This window comes from Hippocampus guttulatus, chromosome 17 (genome assembly GCF_054856545.1).
Source record: "Hippocampus guttulatus isolate MCC_2025c chromosome 17, RoL_Hgut_1.0, whole genome shotgun sequence".
NCBI lineage: Eukaryota > Metazoa > Chordata > Actinopteri > Syngnathiformes > Syngnathidae > Hippocampus > Hippocampus guttulatus.
This window is the reverse complement of record NC_141277.1, coordinates 8,626,757-8,641,372: the sequence shown is the minus strand read 5'-3', so window position 1 is coordinate 8,641,372 and position 14,616 is coordinate 8,626,757. Positions and strand designations below refer to the sequence as shown.

Genomic DNA, 14,616 nt, shown 5'->3' with positions numbered 1-14,616 from the left:
TGTTTTGTCTCACCTTTTTAGCCGCCTGTCATGCTGGACAAGGAGGCATGCTTCAACTTTAGCCAAATACTGCTACTACAACAACAAAAAAACAACATGATCCAGACGCCACTTGGCAGAGGAATCCAAAATGTTTTGCAGCGAGGTGATCTGGATTAGTCGTTTAGAGTCTTGACAAAAGTGTGTGTGTTGGGGGCTGTGGAGTTGGAGGGTACAGGAAAACCACATCCATATGGCGGAACTGTTCCACGGAGCCCCATTTTTCCATAACCCCCCCCCCCCACCCCCCCACACACACACATAAGAAACACAAAACCCTCAGTAATTCAGAAAATGGGTTAAAATAGCAAGTTTTCTCCAGATAGTGACCCCCCTCACTGACATCACATTAGTCTGGTTGTACTACCAGTAGCAAAACTGCAATATCGAGAAACCTGTGACATGGAGCATTTTAATCACTTTGCCGTTTTGTCTCCTGCAGGGTCTCCCGGGTCCCCACGGAAACCCTGGCCGACCTGGTCCACTCGGGCTTAAGGTAACTTTTTGGCATGCTTGTGTATCATGATTGACAATGGGAAATGGGTCAGTATCCGATTCTGATGCCATGATAACCGCGAGCAAAAATACGGCGGTTTCAAGTTATTGCAGTGTTGCAATTCCAGCTCTAAAATGTATTCTCGTGAGTAAATAATGCAAACTTTTTCATTGAACACGCTGTATTCGTAAAACAACAACAACAACAACAAATTAAAATAGGTAGTAGGACCACAGGAAAAATACAAATTTCTCAGAAAATGAATCACTACTTTGCTCTTTTCCACTCAGTGAAGTCATGCCAGCTAGTTAGCTAGTTTTCCGCCTCAATAGCGGGCGGGGCGAAAGCTATCGAATATTTTGGTGTATGGATATCCGACTGAAAATTCAATTGAATCATCAGGTATTCAGATTTAAAAAAAAATGTTTGATTCATTAACGATACAGAGGGGGGGGGCACTTAATAATGAACAACCAACTGGTTTTTATTTTTAGATCATCAACATTTTCTCAGAGAGAGAGAGAGAGAGAGAGACTGGAGGAGTTACAGAAAACCCCCCAAAAAAATCCCTGGACATAATCAAGATTCAGGACAAGCACTTGGAGAATAACACCTGATACAATTTAAGAAAATCTTGCCTGTCAGAAGACAATTCAGACACAGTACACGTGGTGTAAACATACAAACAGGCAGTTAGCATTTGCTTCATGCAACCGCCGTTCCCCACCCACAAAAATCTTGCCTTCGCTTAAGTTGAAGTTCACCTGTATAGGTGACAGTGCATTTGAGGTTCATCCAAAAACGCCAGAGCATGTCCAGCAGGCTGCCGTCGCCATGTTTGTAACGTATTTTGGAGAGTTCTTTGTGGTCTGCTCTTGTGATCAACAAGAGAGTCAGTGTTCTTCCAGGGACAGACAGACGGCAGAGGTGAATGGAAATTCTGCTCCAGGAAGGAGATATTTAAAGGCAGAAATTGAACGGAGTCCAATTTTAATGTGTGAAAACAGGAGAGCAACTGTTGGCTTTGTCTTTCATGACAAACAACCTTCCCCGCTGACATTCTGTATACACCAGATTTTAAGCGCATTACAAAAACAGACTATATTTGTGTATTGCCAAAACCCCTCCATGTATCTTACGGTCCTTTCTCGTCCATTTATTTTCTCTTTCAGTTGTACAATATAATTTGGAAAATTCCATGAAAAGGTGACATTTTTTTCCCCTCAAAAAAAAAAAATCCATCATAATTTTACAGTCAGAAATCATAATAAAGAATGAATACTGTAGTTCTGTAACTAAATCACATTTTCAACAAGTCTCCATCTTTTTGATGTGTCGCGCCAATCAGCATGAGTGTTTGATGTTTCCTTTACATCCTAGATTATTCTTTTTTCTCAGTTCATAAGTTAAATGAAGTTGTAAACTGCAGGGGGGATTGGAAGGGGGGGGGGGGGGGGTAGGTTCCTGTGAGTCAGTTCCATGCGTTAATTCCCAAGTAACAGCTTTGAAGTTTGGTTCATTATAGTCACTCGCTTGCTCTTTGAAACTTGGTCAAGCATATACGCTTTGTAAAAAGAAAAAAAAAGCACACAGATCTTATGATTATATTGTATTATGGTTTTCCTTTTTCTTTTTTTTTCTTTTTTTTAGGGTCGAAAAGGAGACCCCGGCATCTCACCTGGACCGGCCCCGAAAGGAGAGAAGGTACTTTCCTTTTCACACAGTCATGCTCGCTCGCCGGTTGTGAACGGGACATTTTTGACATTTTGTCACATTGTGTCTTCAAGGGCGATTTGGGAATCATCGGCCCGGCTGGAATGACCAGTCAAGAAGGTCGCAAGGTAACGAACGGCACGCACACTGATCGCTCCTGTCTCATATGCCCACTCAGAAACACACAAGTGGCTCTTTATTTTGACCTCCAATTTTTTTTTGTTGTTGTATTTTTTTTTTTTTTTGCATCAACGGCACAATAGATGCAGCAGCCGAACATGCACCCCCATGTCACTGTTGAATGATGACATCGGTTGCATCATCCCAGGCTTGTTCTCAGTCCCACGAGTGATGCTCTAAATCATATAATAATACATGAATAATAGGCGGAAATGAATTTGTATGCAAACATACCTTCGCGGCTGACCAGCTTCTCACTCAAATGTGTTTATCCTATTGTCAGTCATTATTGCTCTAAAAAGACATCCAGACTTTCAATCTCGAGGCAACAAAATGCTGCCTGGCTCCTGCAGAGTGGGAACGAGATGGTGCCGTATGACATTTTTCAGACCGTTCCGGATGTCCCAGAGAGTGAATAGATTTGTTCTAAGAGGGTATGATGTCATGAGTTTCTTGCTATCGTTGTGCAATGTCGGAATTAACTTGTCAGTATGTTGCTACAAATTTCAACATATTTTAAAGGGGAATGATTCGGATTGATTTATTTTAAATCAAACCAATTTCCTGATTGAAATCTTTTTTGGTTTTTTTGTCTTGCCCCCAATACTTATAAGAAGTTATGTGAAAACACAGTGCGGTACTTGTATAATGTGTGTTGCATAGGTACAGCACGGTAGTGGTCGTCGGGATCTTGCTTAGTACAGGGAAACATCGTTTTTGCTGTCAAAGCTCATGCGTTAACGACATGACATTTTTTTTTGGACTGGGTTTGCTGTGTCAGTGCAATGCTGTTCGTTGACTCGTCGGCCCCTCATGAAAACTAGTTGATGACTCCCGCAGGCTGCGTGACATTGCCCGCTGTGCGGCGGGCCAGAGTTGCGCTTATCCGTACACAGTTGCAAAGTGCATCTGCACGTCAGCGGACTGACATGTGGCTTTTGTTAGGTCTTAGTTAGCCCTTCTTGTGCGTGCGTGCATGTGTGTGTGTGTGTGTGAGGGAGAGAAGCACAGTACATCTCGCAACAAACCTGACACTGTCGCTCACGCTCTCAATCACAATGGAAATTGTAAATCTGCTGGAAAATATTGACAAAGGGCTCGACTAAATGAGTCCAGATGAGGAGGTTGAGAGATTGCCAGGTTGTTTTCGTTGCTCTCCATCTGCGATTAGCCGCTAATGATGCTTAAGCGTAGGATGACCTCATTCGCACGCACGTCCACTGCTACCGCTACTACTATTGTGTCGCAGCTTTTTTCGGAGTCTGATTGACATGATTGGCATCGCGAACAGCATTGCCATCGTGACTCAATCATCAGACACGATGCCTGCGGAGGAGGCTTGTTAAATAAACCACGAGGGCTTCCTTTCTGTACCCCAAGTGCTTATTAACCCCTCTACATCCTGCTCTAAACGATCTACAGTACAGCACCTCCTCTAGTTCTCAGCTGGATGTCGACTTGCTCATTGCCCTCACTAGGAAGACAAATCGGCACACGAGTAGAAATGTTTATTTCCCCATTTCTAGTGTGACTATTAGCGTCCTAGGATCACCTTATGGACCCTGCAAAGTGAATTCAGGGACTTTTCTAAATACATTGTACATGATGTCTGAAGGTAATTGTTGAAAATATCTTTAAAGACGGAGAGCAATATGGTTCTGAATTGCAGCGTTAAGCATTCTTTGTTAACATTTCATGAGCATTTTTTGTGATGGAGCTGTCATGAGGATCCCTTCTCCCACTTGATATAAACTTCAGTGTCTTAATTTGCAGTGACGGTTATATGGCACGATAGTCCAGACAGCAGAGGTTTTAAATGGCAGATCAAACATGTAGAAATTAGTAAGCAGAAGAAGGATGCTTGATACAGGGCATGGCACATTCAGCGGACACAGCCATAGCGTTTGAGAGCAGAGGCAAAAGCTTGATTTTAAAAGAAACAATTTTTGTGAGGCCACATTTTGATGCTTTTTTTCCATCTGTGGTGTGTTAATTTTGTACTTTATTGAATGTTTTTTGACTGAACCTGATTGAATCAACCAATCTATCAGTCAATTTAAGATGAATATTTATGATACTGAATAAATACTTAAATGGATTCAGTACTGATTTCCTCTTGGTCTTCACTAGGACAACTTAAGCATTCTAAATGGACGACTAGATGCAACTAGAGAGGCAAAACCGTGTACTAGGTAACATGCTACTAGTGGGGCCCTAGATGTTAAAAAGTGCAATTTTCTAATGTCACAGTCCGATGTTGTGCTGTCTTGTCTGACATGTAGCTGTGATGGATACTACTACTACAACTAATAATAATAATACAAATAATAATGCATCCATTTTATGCAAGGCTTTTCTGGACACTCAAAGACGCTTCACAATGGATACATTATTCATGCACTCACACGTTCACACTGTGGTGTGGTTAACTGTTTTATGTAGCCACAGCTGCCCTGGGGCAGACTAACATAAGCTTGGCTGTCAAAATGCGCTGACGTCCCCTCCGACCACCACCAAACATTCACACCCAGCTGTACATCGGTGTGAGTGACACTGGGGGCAAGGTGGATGACGACACATGATTTGGACAGAGCGGGATTTGATCAGCCAATCCTTCGGTTAATGGCTGTTTTTTTTTGTTGTTGCGTGCAAGCAATGGTTTAAGAGAACTAGGGAGCTGCTCTCCACCTGTCTTGTCATACACACCTAAACACACACAGACGCACAGCATGCACACTCGAACTCAAACCCAGTCTGACGCTTTGAATCGAGAAGTGGAAATTCGACGGGATGCCTTTCTACGGCCGCTGACACAAAGGCAAGCCAAGCGTGTTCGAGTTCTCAGTGCAATATTTGTTCTAGCGAGCGGCCGCCGAATGGCTTTTCAAGATGTCGGGCCAGGTCACGGCGAGGCAACGTATGCGGGGCCAAACCTCACCGAGTCATTACGAGCTGCGCATCTCACCTTTCCGACGCTGCCGCTCTTTCCGCGGCGTCTGTTCGCGCCGTCAATGTTTCCGTTTTATGTCCGCTCGGATCGGATTTGTCTTGACACATTCCGTGGTTTTCTGACGTACACCTTTGTCTGTAACGAATAGCTTTCCAACGGGTATGTCATTTATTGCCTCCAAAGTGCAGTGAATCGCGGGGGATGTGTTCCAGACTCACCCACGATATAGAAAAACAGACTTTTTCAAATATTCCCTGGCACCTGTTCTCACTCTCTCACCGTAAAGTAAGAAGAGGCCATCTATGGCCTCACTTTGAGGAAATCAAAATAAGACTTTCTTGCTTACTCCGTTCTCCAAATGGTCCAAGCGTGCTTGCGTTACGCTGTTTATTTGTCACTCTCAGTTGAAGTTTACGGTAAAACTTCTGCGGAAAACAAAGGATAAACATTGCAATTTATAAGCTGAAATGTTTAACCGAACCACATTGCATCTAACAGAAGTATGCTCGCTTAATACTAACATACGCATGATGCAACACGCAATAGAGACACCGATGGAAATTAGCATGGATGATACTTAATTCTAAGCCTTCATCCAATTGCTCTGTTGAGGAGACGCGAATACTCACGTGCAAATATTCTCTTTGCTCTGTGGGACCAGCTTTCGTGACATTTCCGCGGGGTCTTTCCCTGCCTTTTTTCTTGATCTCAATTACGCTACATTTCTTCCAGTAGACCTGAGGGCAGCTTGACATGTTGCAGCACCACATGGTCCTACATTGAAGGCTTGCAACTCTAAATTCAGACTCTGTATGCTGTCGAAATGATGGCTTGAAACTTTGGAATATACTGGGGGCACGAACGATAAACTTGACTGCATATACCAATCTGATGTTTACATTTACAGTTGGACCGTACATGTGTTTGCAGGCGCTAAGCAGAACCGCCATCCCCCGACCAGGCGGTCACCGATCCTTATCTCCTTTGTAAAGAGTTCACAAATGAGGCCGCCTTTTTTCACCAGTCTGCACGTGTTTACAACACTGCATACATCACAAGCATGTGCGTTGAATCAGATAGAAAAGCCAGAAGTCGCCGGTAGCTCACCAGACACAAGCGCCCCCCCCCCCCCTCTTTAACCACTCTTCCGTCTACCCTTACGCAAGCCAAGATATGGCTGATGGACATGAACTCAAGGACAGGCGAATTTAACTTCGGTGGTCGTACAAATGAGCACATATCGCTCCTCAGGATGTGGTCCGGTGGTTGCCCAGAGCAGCCGTCTGGCCGCATACATGCACGTGTTCAGCATAACGTTATGTCAAACTGGACCATTTGGTCCAAACCTGGAGGCGGAAACGCACTGCTTGCATTGTGCTTGCCACGAGTATTTTGTGTTGTTTCTTGTGTTGAGTTTTGTGGTTAAATCGTGTGACAGAAGTAAAATAAAAAAAAAAAATTCTAATCATAAAGTATTTAATGGTCTCGCTATGTCGCATATTTTCACCGATCACAAGTGAGTCTGGAACATATTCTTTGCGATAAATGGGGTTTCACAGTTGTATTCACTTAGCTGTAAAAAGACGAAAGATTTGTGTCACCCATCAATGGGAAACATAATACGTGCGAGCAATTCAAGACTGGGCCATGTGTGCTAAACAATCAGAGCTTTCACGCAAAATTTGGAAAACACACACGTACACTCACACACGCAAGAAGACATGTCTTGACTCACTGTGTTACGCCAGCGAGTTTGACAGACGGCGTGTTCATTTGTTGCAAACCCCCTCCCAGCGGAATGATGCACGCCAGATGTGAGATATGACGAGAATATTTAGTTAAAGGCCTGCGCGAGAGGAATTTGACACTCAGATTACCTCGACTCATGACAGCGTGTCGGTGTGGAGTTGTTTGATGGATGACGGTGGCTGGTACGAAGGTGTGAGCCATCGTACAAAGTGAGCTGCTGTGTTAGGGCTATGGCAAGGCTAAAACATGGTTTAAAAAAGCGACATTGCCAATGTTTTTAGAGTTAGCTACTTTGTTAATTCATTAGTTACTTAGCTAGCTAGATACCGGGCTTTGTTTCCAGTTGGCTAGCTAGTTAGCTCTTTAGTTCGTTAGCTAGCTTAGATAGTAGGAGTATGATTCAAACAAACCAATTTCACTTTCTCCACCAAATGAAAGAGACCATTTTTTTTGTTCATCGTTTGCGTACTTTATCGGTTAGTATGTTAATTATCAACTTATGCTATGACACTGAAATGTTGGTGAAGATCCAGGAAAAGGAGCAAATCGAAGAATTTAATGGAAGCTGCATTGGAGCTTTTTTTTTCGCCCTTCCTGCCATGTTTTGATTAAAGTCGGTTTCATAAAATATTTATTTTATGTCTATATTACGATTGTTTGGCTAGCGGGGCCAATGCTCTGTCATTGTGACAAGCTGTCTTCCAGCGGAATTTGTGATCCTGGCTGTCATTGGAAAGTTGGATTCCTTGACAGCATTGTGAGATTTTGACTCATTACACGTGGCCTCAAACTGCTTTGACAGGCCTGTTGGTGAACATGCATAACGGCTTCACTCATCATCTCCCCCTACTCAGGACACATAACCTTAGCCCAGTCACTTTTTTTTTCCCAAGGTGCTTTTACACAGTGTGTTTGTTTTCCTTTTCTATTTCCACTCCCATGATTATGCTTCACGTCCTCAGTGTCCACGTCTCTTCTTCATTTTTTTTTTTTTGGTTTTGTCTTCAGGGGCAGAAAGGTTACCCAGGTCCACCCGGACTCCCCGGAGAATCTGTGAGTATATTTGTCCATATCAACGCTACCGAAGAAAAACTATCACATAAAAAGCCGTGATATATAGCAAGGGCGCAAAATATAAACCACAATACAGCAGGGGGTTGTGTACTACTACATGCAACCAGAGGAGAATAGCTGATGACAGTCGAGAGAGTGACATCTGGTTGGTTGTGATGTTCTCCTGGATATCAGGAAAACACTGCCAAACAAAGACAAACAGTAACAGAAAGAAGCCAACCGTGTCACATTCACAGCTGCTTTGTCAAGTCTTTTAACCTATTCCCTTGCGTCATGTCCCAGCATTCGTCCGCCTTCATCTCACGGTTAAACTTAATTCAAAGAAGTCCTTCATTTTGCATATGGGAGGAGATCATGCGGTTTCGGCCGCAGCAGAGACGACTATTTCAAGTGAGGAACGACCAAAGCCGGCCGTATACAAGCCGTGTGGATTCATGCTCATGTTAGTATTAAGAAAGGCCGTACAGTGGCAGCAGAGTGGAACATTGTCAAGTACGAGCCTGTCCAATACGTCAGTGGCTGAAGGAGTTCCCAAACTTGTCATCAAACGTGTAAGCGTCTCCGCGTCCCATCTTCAAACGCCCCCCGCTTTCCCATCGCTGGCGGAACTCTGAGTCACCGTTAAGAACCTGAACGGAAACTGCCGGGCTGTCCGCTTATGGGGCGCAGAGGCCAGCTGGTGTGCATGACTCGACTGTAACACACAATGAGCCGTGCTTACAGTGTCTCTACCCCCCTGCCCCCCTTCCTCCCCCTCCACCAACACCACCAGCATTTAGTCAACAGTAAAGTCAAGATGAAACGAATGTAGCTGAAGCCTTTTTTTCCCCTTTCTTTTTTTCCAGCAAGTAACAATTCAGAAGGGTTTGGCTCACAAAATAGCAGTCCTTTACATTCCACTTTTCTTCACTGGGTAAAAGGAAAATGTCACTCTATAATATTGTACTTTATAAAAACATGAGGTAATAACATAATTAAATGGAAGGGAAAACAAATAACCAATTTGTGCATCATGATGAATTCATTGCAGCTCATTTTTGTGTGCACAATTGGACCACCAGACGGCAGTATAATGCAATCTTGCTCATTCAAATGAAGAAGAGTTTCACACCTATTATAAGCAATCTGCAGTAATATCGGTCACTTTTTTGCAAAGGATAAAGAATATATGCCTGTGAGTATGGTTGTATTGTCTACATGTTTCGCCGCACCATTTGTGGGCCAATATCCATTCCTTAACACGGCAAGACCATCTATGGCTTTTCCCATTATGTGTTAGCATTAAGCTGGAAAACGTTAAGGCCAAGTTATATTCTAGTTTGAAACATACAACAGGTCAATCTGTTTGACATTTATTTTGACTGTAATCCTGGACCGTGAGTGGCAATTGAAAAGTTTGAAGCCTCTTTTTTGAAGCCTTTTTTTTTTTCAAAGTCAAAGCAATATAATCATCCCAATGACAGCTCGTATCCTGATAGACTTCTTAGTGACCACTGTATATACAGTTTTCGTCAAACTAACTAGACACGATGCTCCACAATAGACCCATAGACCTTGGTCAGCCGGGTCCTAACTGGAAGCACTTTCTATTTATCCAAGGCAGCACGGCAAGTGCCGCGCATGGCTGCACATCCCAAGCGCGTCAAAGGAAGTTATACATGAGCATGCCCTCGCTCTGACACAAGTCGCCTCTGTGCCCGTTTGTAAAGCGCGCCACGCCCTGTTGCCGTCCCCAAAGTAGACCACATCCCTTTTTCCAAGGGCGCAAGTTTGGAAACGCGGGTTCAACTTTGGCTTTCTGAAAGCCGACATTTTGATGAAGCGGTCGAGGCACTTTGTCAGTCATTTCTATTTGCTTTATTTTGCGTCATTTTACTGTACTCTCAGGTTGGCCTTACAAATGAGAAATAGTTGTCAATGGACAAACCTGGATAAATGAAGTTTAAATACAATCGATTCAGAAGTGAGCCTGAGTAAGTGGTCATTGCGCATGTGTGTTGTTGTGACCATAATTACAATGATTCTTCTCACTTCACCTCCCCTCTACCTCACTTCTTCCCTCCCTCTTTCCCTCCCATCCACCCCCACCCTCTTCCTCCCCCTGCAGGGAGAGCTAGGTCCAGTCGGAAGCCCAGGTGCCAAAGGTTATCCTGGCAGGCAGGTGCAGTAAATCCTCTGCTGTGACTGGTACAGTTGTAGTCAAAGCCAAGTACAATTAGCTTGTGTTGAACAGCTCACCCTCTGTGTGCGCGTGTATGCGTGCGTATGCGCGTGTGTGCACATGTGCATGTGTGTAAATACGACTTAGACGCGTATTTACGAATAAGCAACACAAGCTAGTTTATTCCTCGCATTTATTCACAATTCGTTTGGGACAAGCAAACAATAAATGCTGAATGACTCGAATTTAAAATAAATCTGTTGTTTTCAGGGTTTACCTGGGCCAGTAGGACCATTGGGGCCTAAAGGGGTGCGGGTAAGTCAAATTACGAATGTATTATCAATAAATACACATCATCCTGGCAGGTGCTGACACTTTCACTGAAGTATTTATAGAGGGGAGGACAGGAAATGAGGTTTAAAAAAAAAAGGAATAAATCTAAAGAGAGGTCGCCAGTCATCGGTATGTTTCCTGCTCGAGTGCATATACAGAGTGTGCACATGGGTGCCAAATCCCTCCGAGGCGTTATGTAATACATCTCTCTGCACACAAAAGCACATTGACACAGGCCTCGCGTAGCACTATTAATAGTCATGTCAACATTGTATTGCTATTTTCAGGCCCCGGCGGAGAAGGCCCGTTGTAAATAATGTACCTCATCCAAACAAGCCGGCTTCCGCTGCACCGAATAAGACAAACACGCACACAAAGTGATGCTAATGTTCCAATAAAGCGTCTTTATCAGATCCTCTTGACGGGTCCCAATGTCTCTCCCCTGCCCCCACTGGCTGGAATTTCCTGTTTGAGCTCCGTATGAGGCCCTGCTGTTTTAAGGAGGCATTTGAGGTCCTTTCTCGCTCTCTTTTTTTGGGGGGGGGGGGGGGGGGGGTCACCTATCCACAATATCACTATATTGCAAACAGCTCCAAAAGTGTTATTTTGAAATATTAGGGGAAATAACTGCAACCCCCCCCCTTGAACATATTCCATAGGTACATTAGCCCATTTAATCCAAAAATGTTCACAGACATTTTAAAAGTCAAAATCAGGTGTCATTGGTAGCCCTTTTAAATAATCAGTAATAAAAAATTTTAGAGCCCTGTAAATTAAATCATTGTTGTCCTTCACAAGTGTGACCGGTGGGATTAAATGGGTTAGTTAACATAAAGAGGATTTTTTTTTTAAACGTAACAATTAAAAGTAAAAATAAACAAAAAGTACAACAGAAAAAGTGCTTACAGTATTCATCAGAAAATGAGTGGCCACTTCTGCAGTAAACCTTGAAAGCGGCAAGCGGCCCATGCCTACTAACCACACGTCGTTCTCTGCTGTGTTTGTGTTGTGGTGTTTGTTTGTCTTTCCTTGTACAGTGTGACAACCGGGGCCGTCTTCAGAGATCCCTGGCGTGAGGGTATGTGCCCTTGGACTACATCGTGGAAGCCAGCACCATGCAGTCCATGGGCATATACACTTGCCTCATGGCTTGGTTCTTCACAGAGGCCCTCCCCTAAGCATGCAGGACCCCTCCCCTTCCCCTGAATACCGACCCTCTGGATCCAGTCGGATCAAAGCTCCCGTTGCATTTATTGTGTTGAAATAACTCACTGTGTATCCCGCTCTCTCTCTCTCTCTCTCTCTCTCTCTCTCTCTCTCTCTCTCTCTCTCTCTCTCTCTCTCTCTCTCTCTCTGTCTGTCCTTTTCTCTCCTCTGCTGCAGGGTTTCATTGGAATCCCCGGGCTTTTTGGCCTCCCTGGACCTGACGGAGAAAGAGTTAGTGCTTGCCATTGTTTTTTTTTTTTGGTTTGAAAGTGTCTCCAGTTATAATCACAAAAGAGAACCCAAAAATTATATGATGAACCCCTGTTTGTAGCAGGTGTTAAGCTGCCTCACTCACAATACCGGTAGTTGGAAAATTGCAACGTAATGAAAAAAGTGACCAAAAAAAATATTTTCTATAGTTTTGCTCCTTCTACGTGCCGTGAACACATTTAAACTTATTGAAACAATCACAGAAGTGGTGCATGCAGAGTCCATTCCGAAAAATATGTCACAGTCACAAGTCATTGAATCTGTCTCGGTTAAAACAAACCTACCAGACCTCACCGTAGCCAATGTGAACCGAACCGTGAATTTAAAACCAAGGTACGTACCAAATAGTGCATTTTTGTTTTTTTGGACCTAGGGTTACCGTTGGACACCCTGAGTAATTACCATAACTCTAACTAGATGTGGCAAGCATTGAAAACAATTTTGACGCCCCTGCCTGAGCGCGTCTCTTTTGAGCTGGCTAAAGTCGTCAAGGCTAGTAAAACGCGAGACGATTATTATACTTCTGACATGCTCCAAGCGGGGTTGCATCAAGGCTGTAATCCACTCCGTCCTCGTACTTCTGATGCCAGAAATGCACGGTGTCCTAGCTTACAGAGGAGGCAGACGTACTTGCGTTCCGTTTGTGAGAGTATGCGTAGGCCTGCTTGCGTTAAAAACAGAAGTGGCGATTTAACTCTTGTACTTGAGTGACCGCTGTGGCAATTTTTTTGATCGTTTAGAAAAAAACAAATCTCGCCAAGCATCCGTGCCAATGACCGCCTGTTATGTTTGCCCATGCCGTCCTGCCGCGTTGTCTCATGACCAATCCCTTTTGTTCACAGACGCCTGAAATGGGGCCGCCGTGTGCCGTGGGGATTATAGTGTAAACGTAGCCTAAGTAATAAAAAAAAGTATCGCTAGATGTTTTCAAATGTAGGGAGTTCAAGTAAAAAAAAAAAAAATCATCAGAATGATAAATCCTGTGCAGTAGGGGAGCACAGAATTTGTATCTGCCTATTGTTTTTCTTTCTTTGTTGTCTTTTTGTCTATTCTTCTTTCACCCGCCGTCTTTTCTCTCTCTGTTTTCCAGGGCATTCCAGGCGAACCAGGCAAGAGGGGCAAGATGGGTAGGCCGGTAAAGTTTTGTCTCAACATACTTTACAGTGTCGTATGTGCAAATGTGCTTGGGCGAGTTGGCAGACGGTCACACGTGTCAAGCGGCATTCAGTTCTAATCTTCCTGGGATTTTTTTTTTTTTTTTTTTTGCGGTATAGAGAGCTTTGGTTGTCCATAGAAAGGTGCAAAGTCTGTGTCATTGTTCCAGCCGGCTCAGTGTTTCCAGGCCTGTCAGGGGGGTTAACTGGGGTCTCACCAGTCGCACGTCAGGGTCGGGCTTGCAACAAGAAAAAGGCTTTTGTGGAACTAAACGGGCCCCGGGGCAGTTGGAGGAAGCCGTTGCTTTCGCTTTATGTGTGCGTATGTGTGCCATATAGATCACTTTGACAGCAGCTTACAAAAGATTTCGAACCCTTACACGCACGCCGTCAAACCATTCAGCAGATGTTTTCATTCAATGGGGCATTTATGGAGCAAAACGAATCCACTCGTGAGCTTCCTTTTTGACTCACAATTGTCCAGTGTGCAGATTTGTTTTTTTGCGAGTAGAACACGGGTCGTATTTTTATTTGGATCTCGTTGAAATTTGGCGCATCTGGGATAGTACTTGCCGAAAATGATGCCTCTTGCTTCAATTTTGATGCCGTTTGTCTTATAGCATCCATGTTAGACTGATTAATTTGAGATGATCTCAGAAGTGGAGCTTGATTGGTTTGTTTGTTTTAACCAATCTCCTGCTTATTCATTATCTATTTTTTGTTTTCATTCTTTTTTCCACAGTAATCGTAAGGGTGTGTTAATTGTTCAAGACTATTTCCAATTAGTTGTAGTGATCGGTCCCTTACTCCGTACTAAATAGTAGCGGTCCTGTGTAAAAGTAAAAAATAAAATAAAATACAGGCTCTTAAATTTACAACTTGTGTTGTACTTAAGTATAAATGTTATTTTTTTCCCCTTTTGATTTCATATAGCAGTCATTTTGATCATACAATTTGATGGCCGCTGTCAGGGGTGTCTCCTTTTTCGCCTGAGGCGAGATCATAGGAGCACACATGACCAGGCAGTTATCTCATATCTCACGCTACTGTCCCCCCCCCAAAAAAAACACTGACAGACTGATGTAACAACATCAGGAAGAGAGACAAACATGAACTGCTTTCTTCTTCCCGCCTTAAGGCTGCTATTTTATAATAAATAACCTGTAAACTAGAGATCCATGAAAACTGTAATTCACTCCACAAACAAAATATTTGTTACACCACCAGTACATCTACAGTGCAGTGAGATAAATTGTGGCTGTCTACCCCCAGCGTTCCAAAACCATGTTTC

The 14,616-nt window shown here is 43.6% G+C and overlaps 1 protein-coding gene across 1 annotated transcript in view; it reads left to right on the top strand.

The window, feature by feature from the left end:
- The window catches only part of LOC147192017 (uncharacterized), a 53,349-nt gene that overhangs the window by 14,080 nt on the left and 24,653 nt on the right, over positions 1-14,616 (top strand). Inside the window, exons 5-12 of the mRNA XM_086135562.1 lie at positions 482-535; positions 2,186-2,239; positions 2,323-2,376; positions 8,136-8,180; positions 10,309-10,362; positions 10,633-10,677; positions 12,079-12,132; positions 13,262-13,306. Of these exons, the coding sequence (XP_085991688.1) occupies positions 482-535; positions 2,186-2,239; positions 2,323-2,376; positions 8,136-8,180; positions 10,309-10,362; positions 10,633-10,677; positions 12,079-12,132; positions 13,262-13,306 (405 nt within the window). The remainder of the gene's footprint in view (positions 1-481; positions 536-2,185; positions 2,240-2,322; positions 2,377-8,135; positions 8,181-10,308; positions 10,363-10,632; positions 10,678-12,078; positions 12,133-13,261; positions 13,307-14,616) is intronic.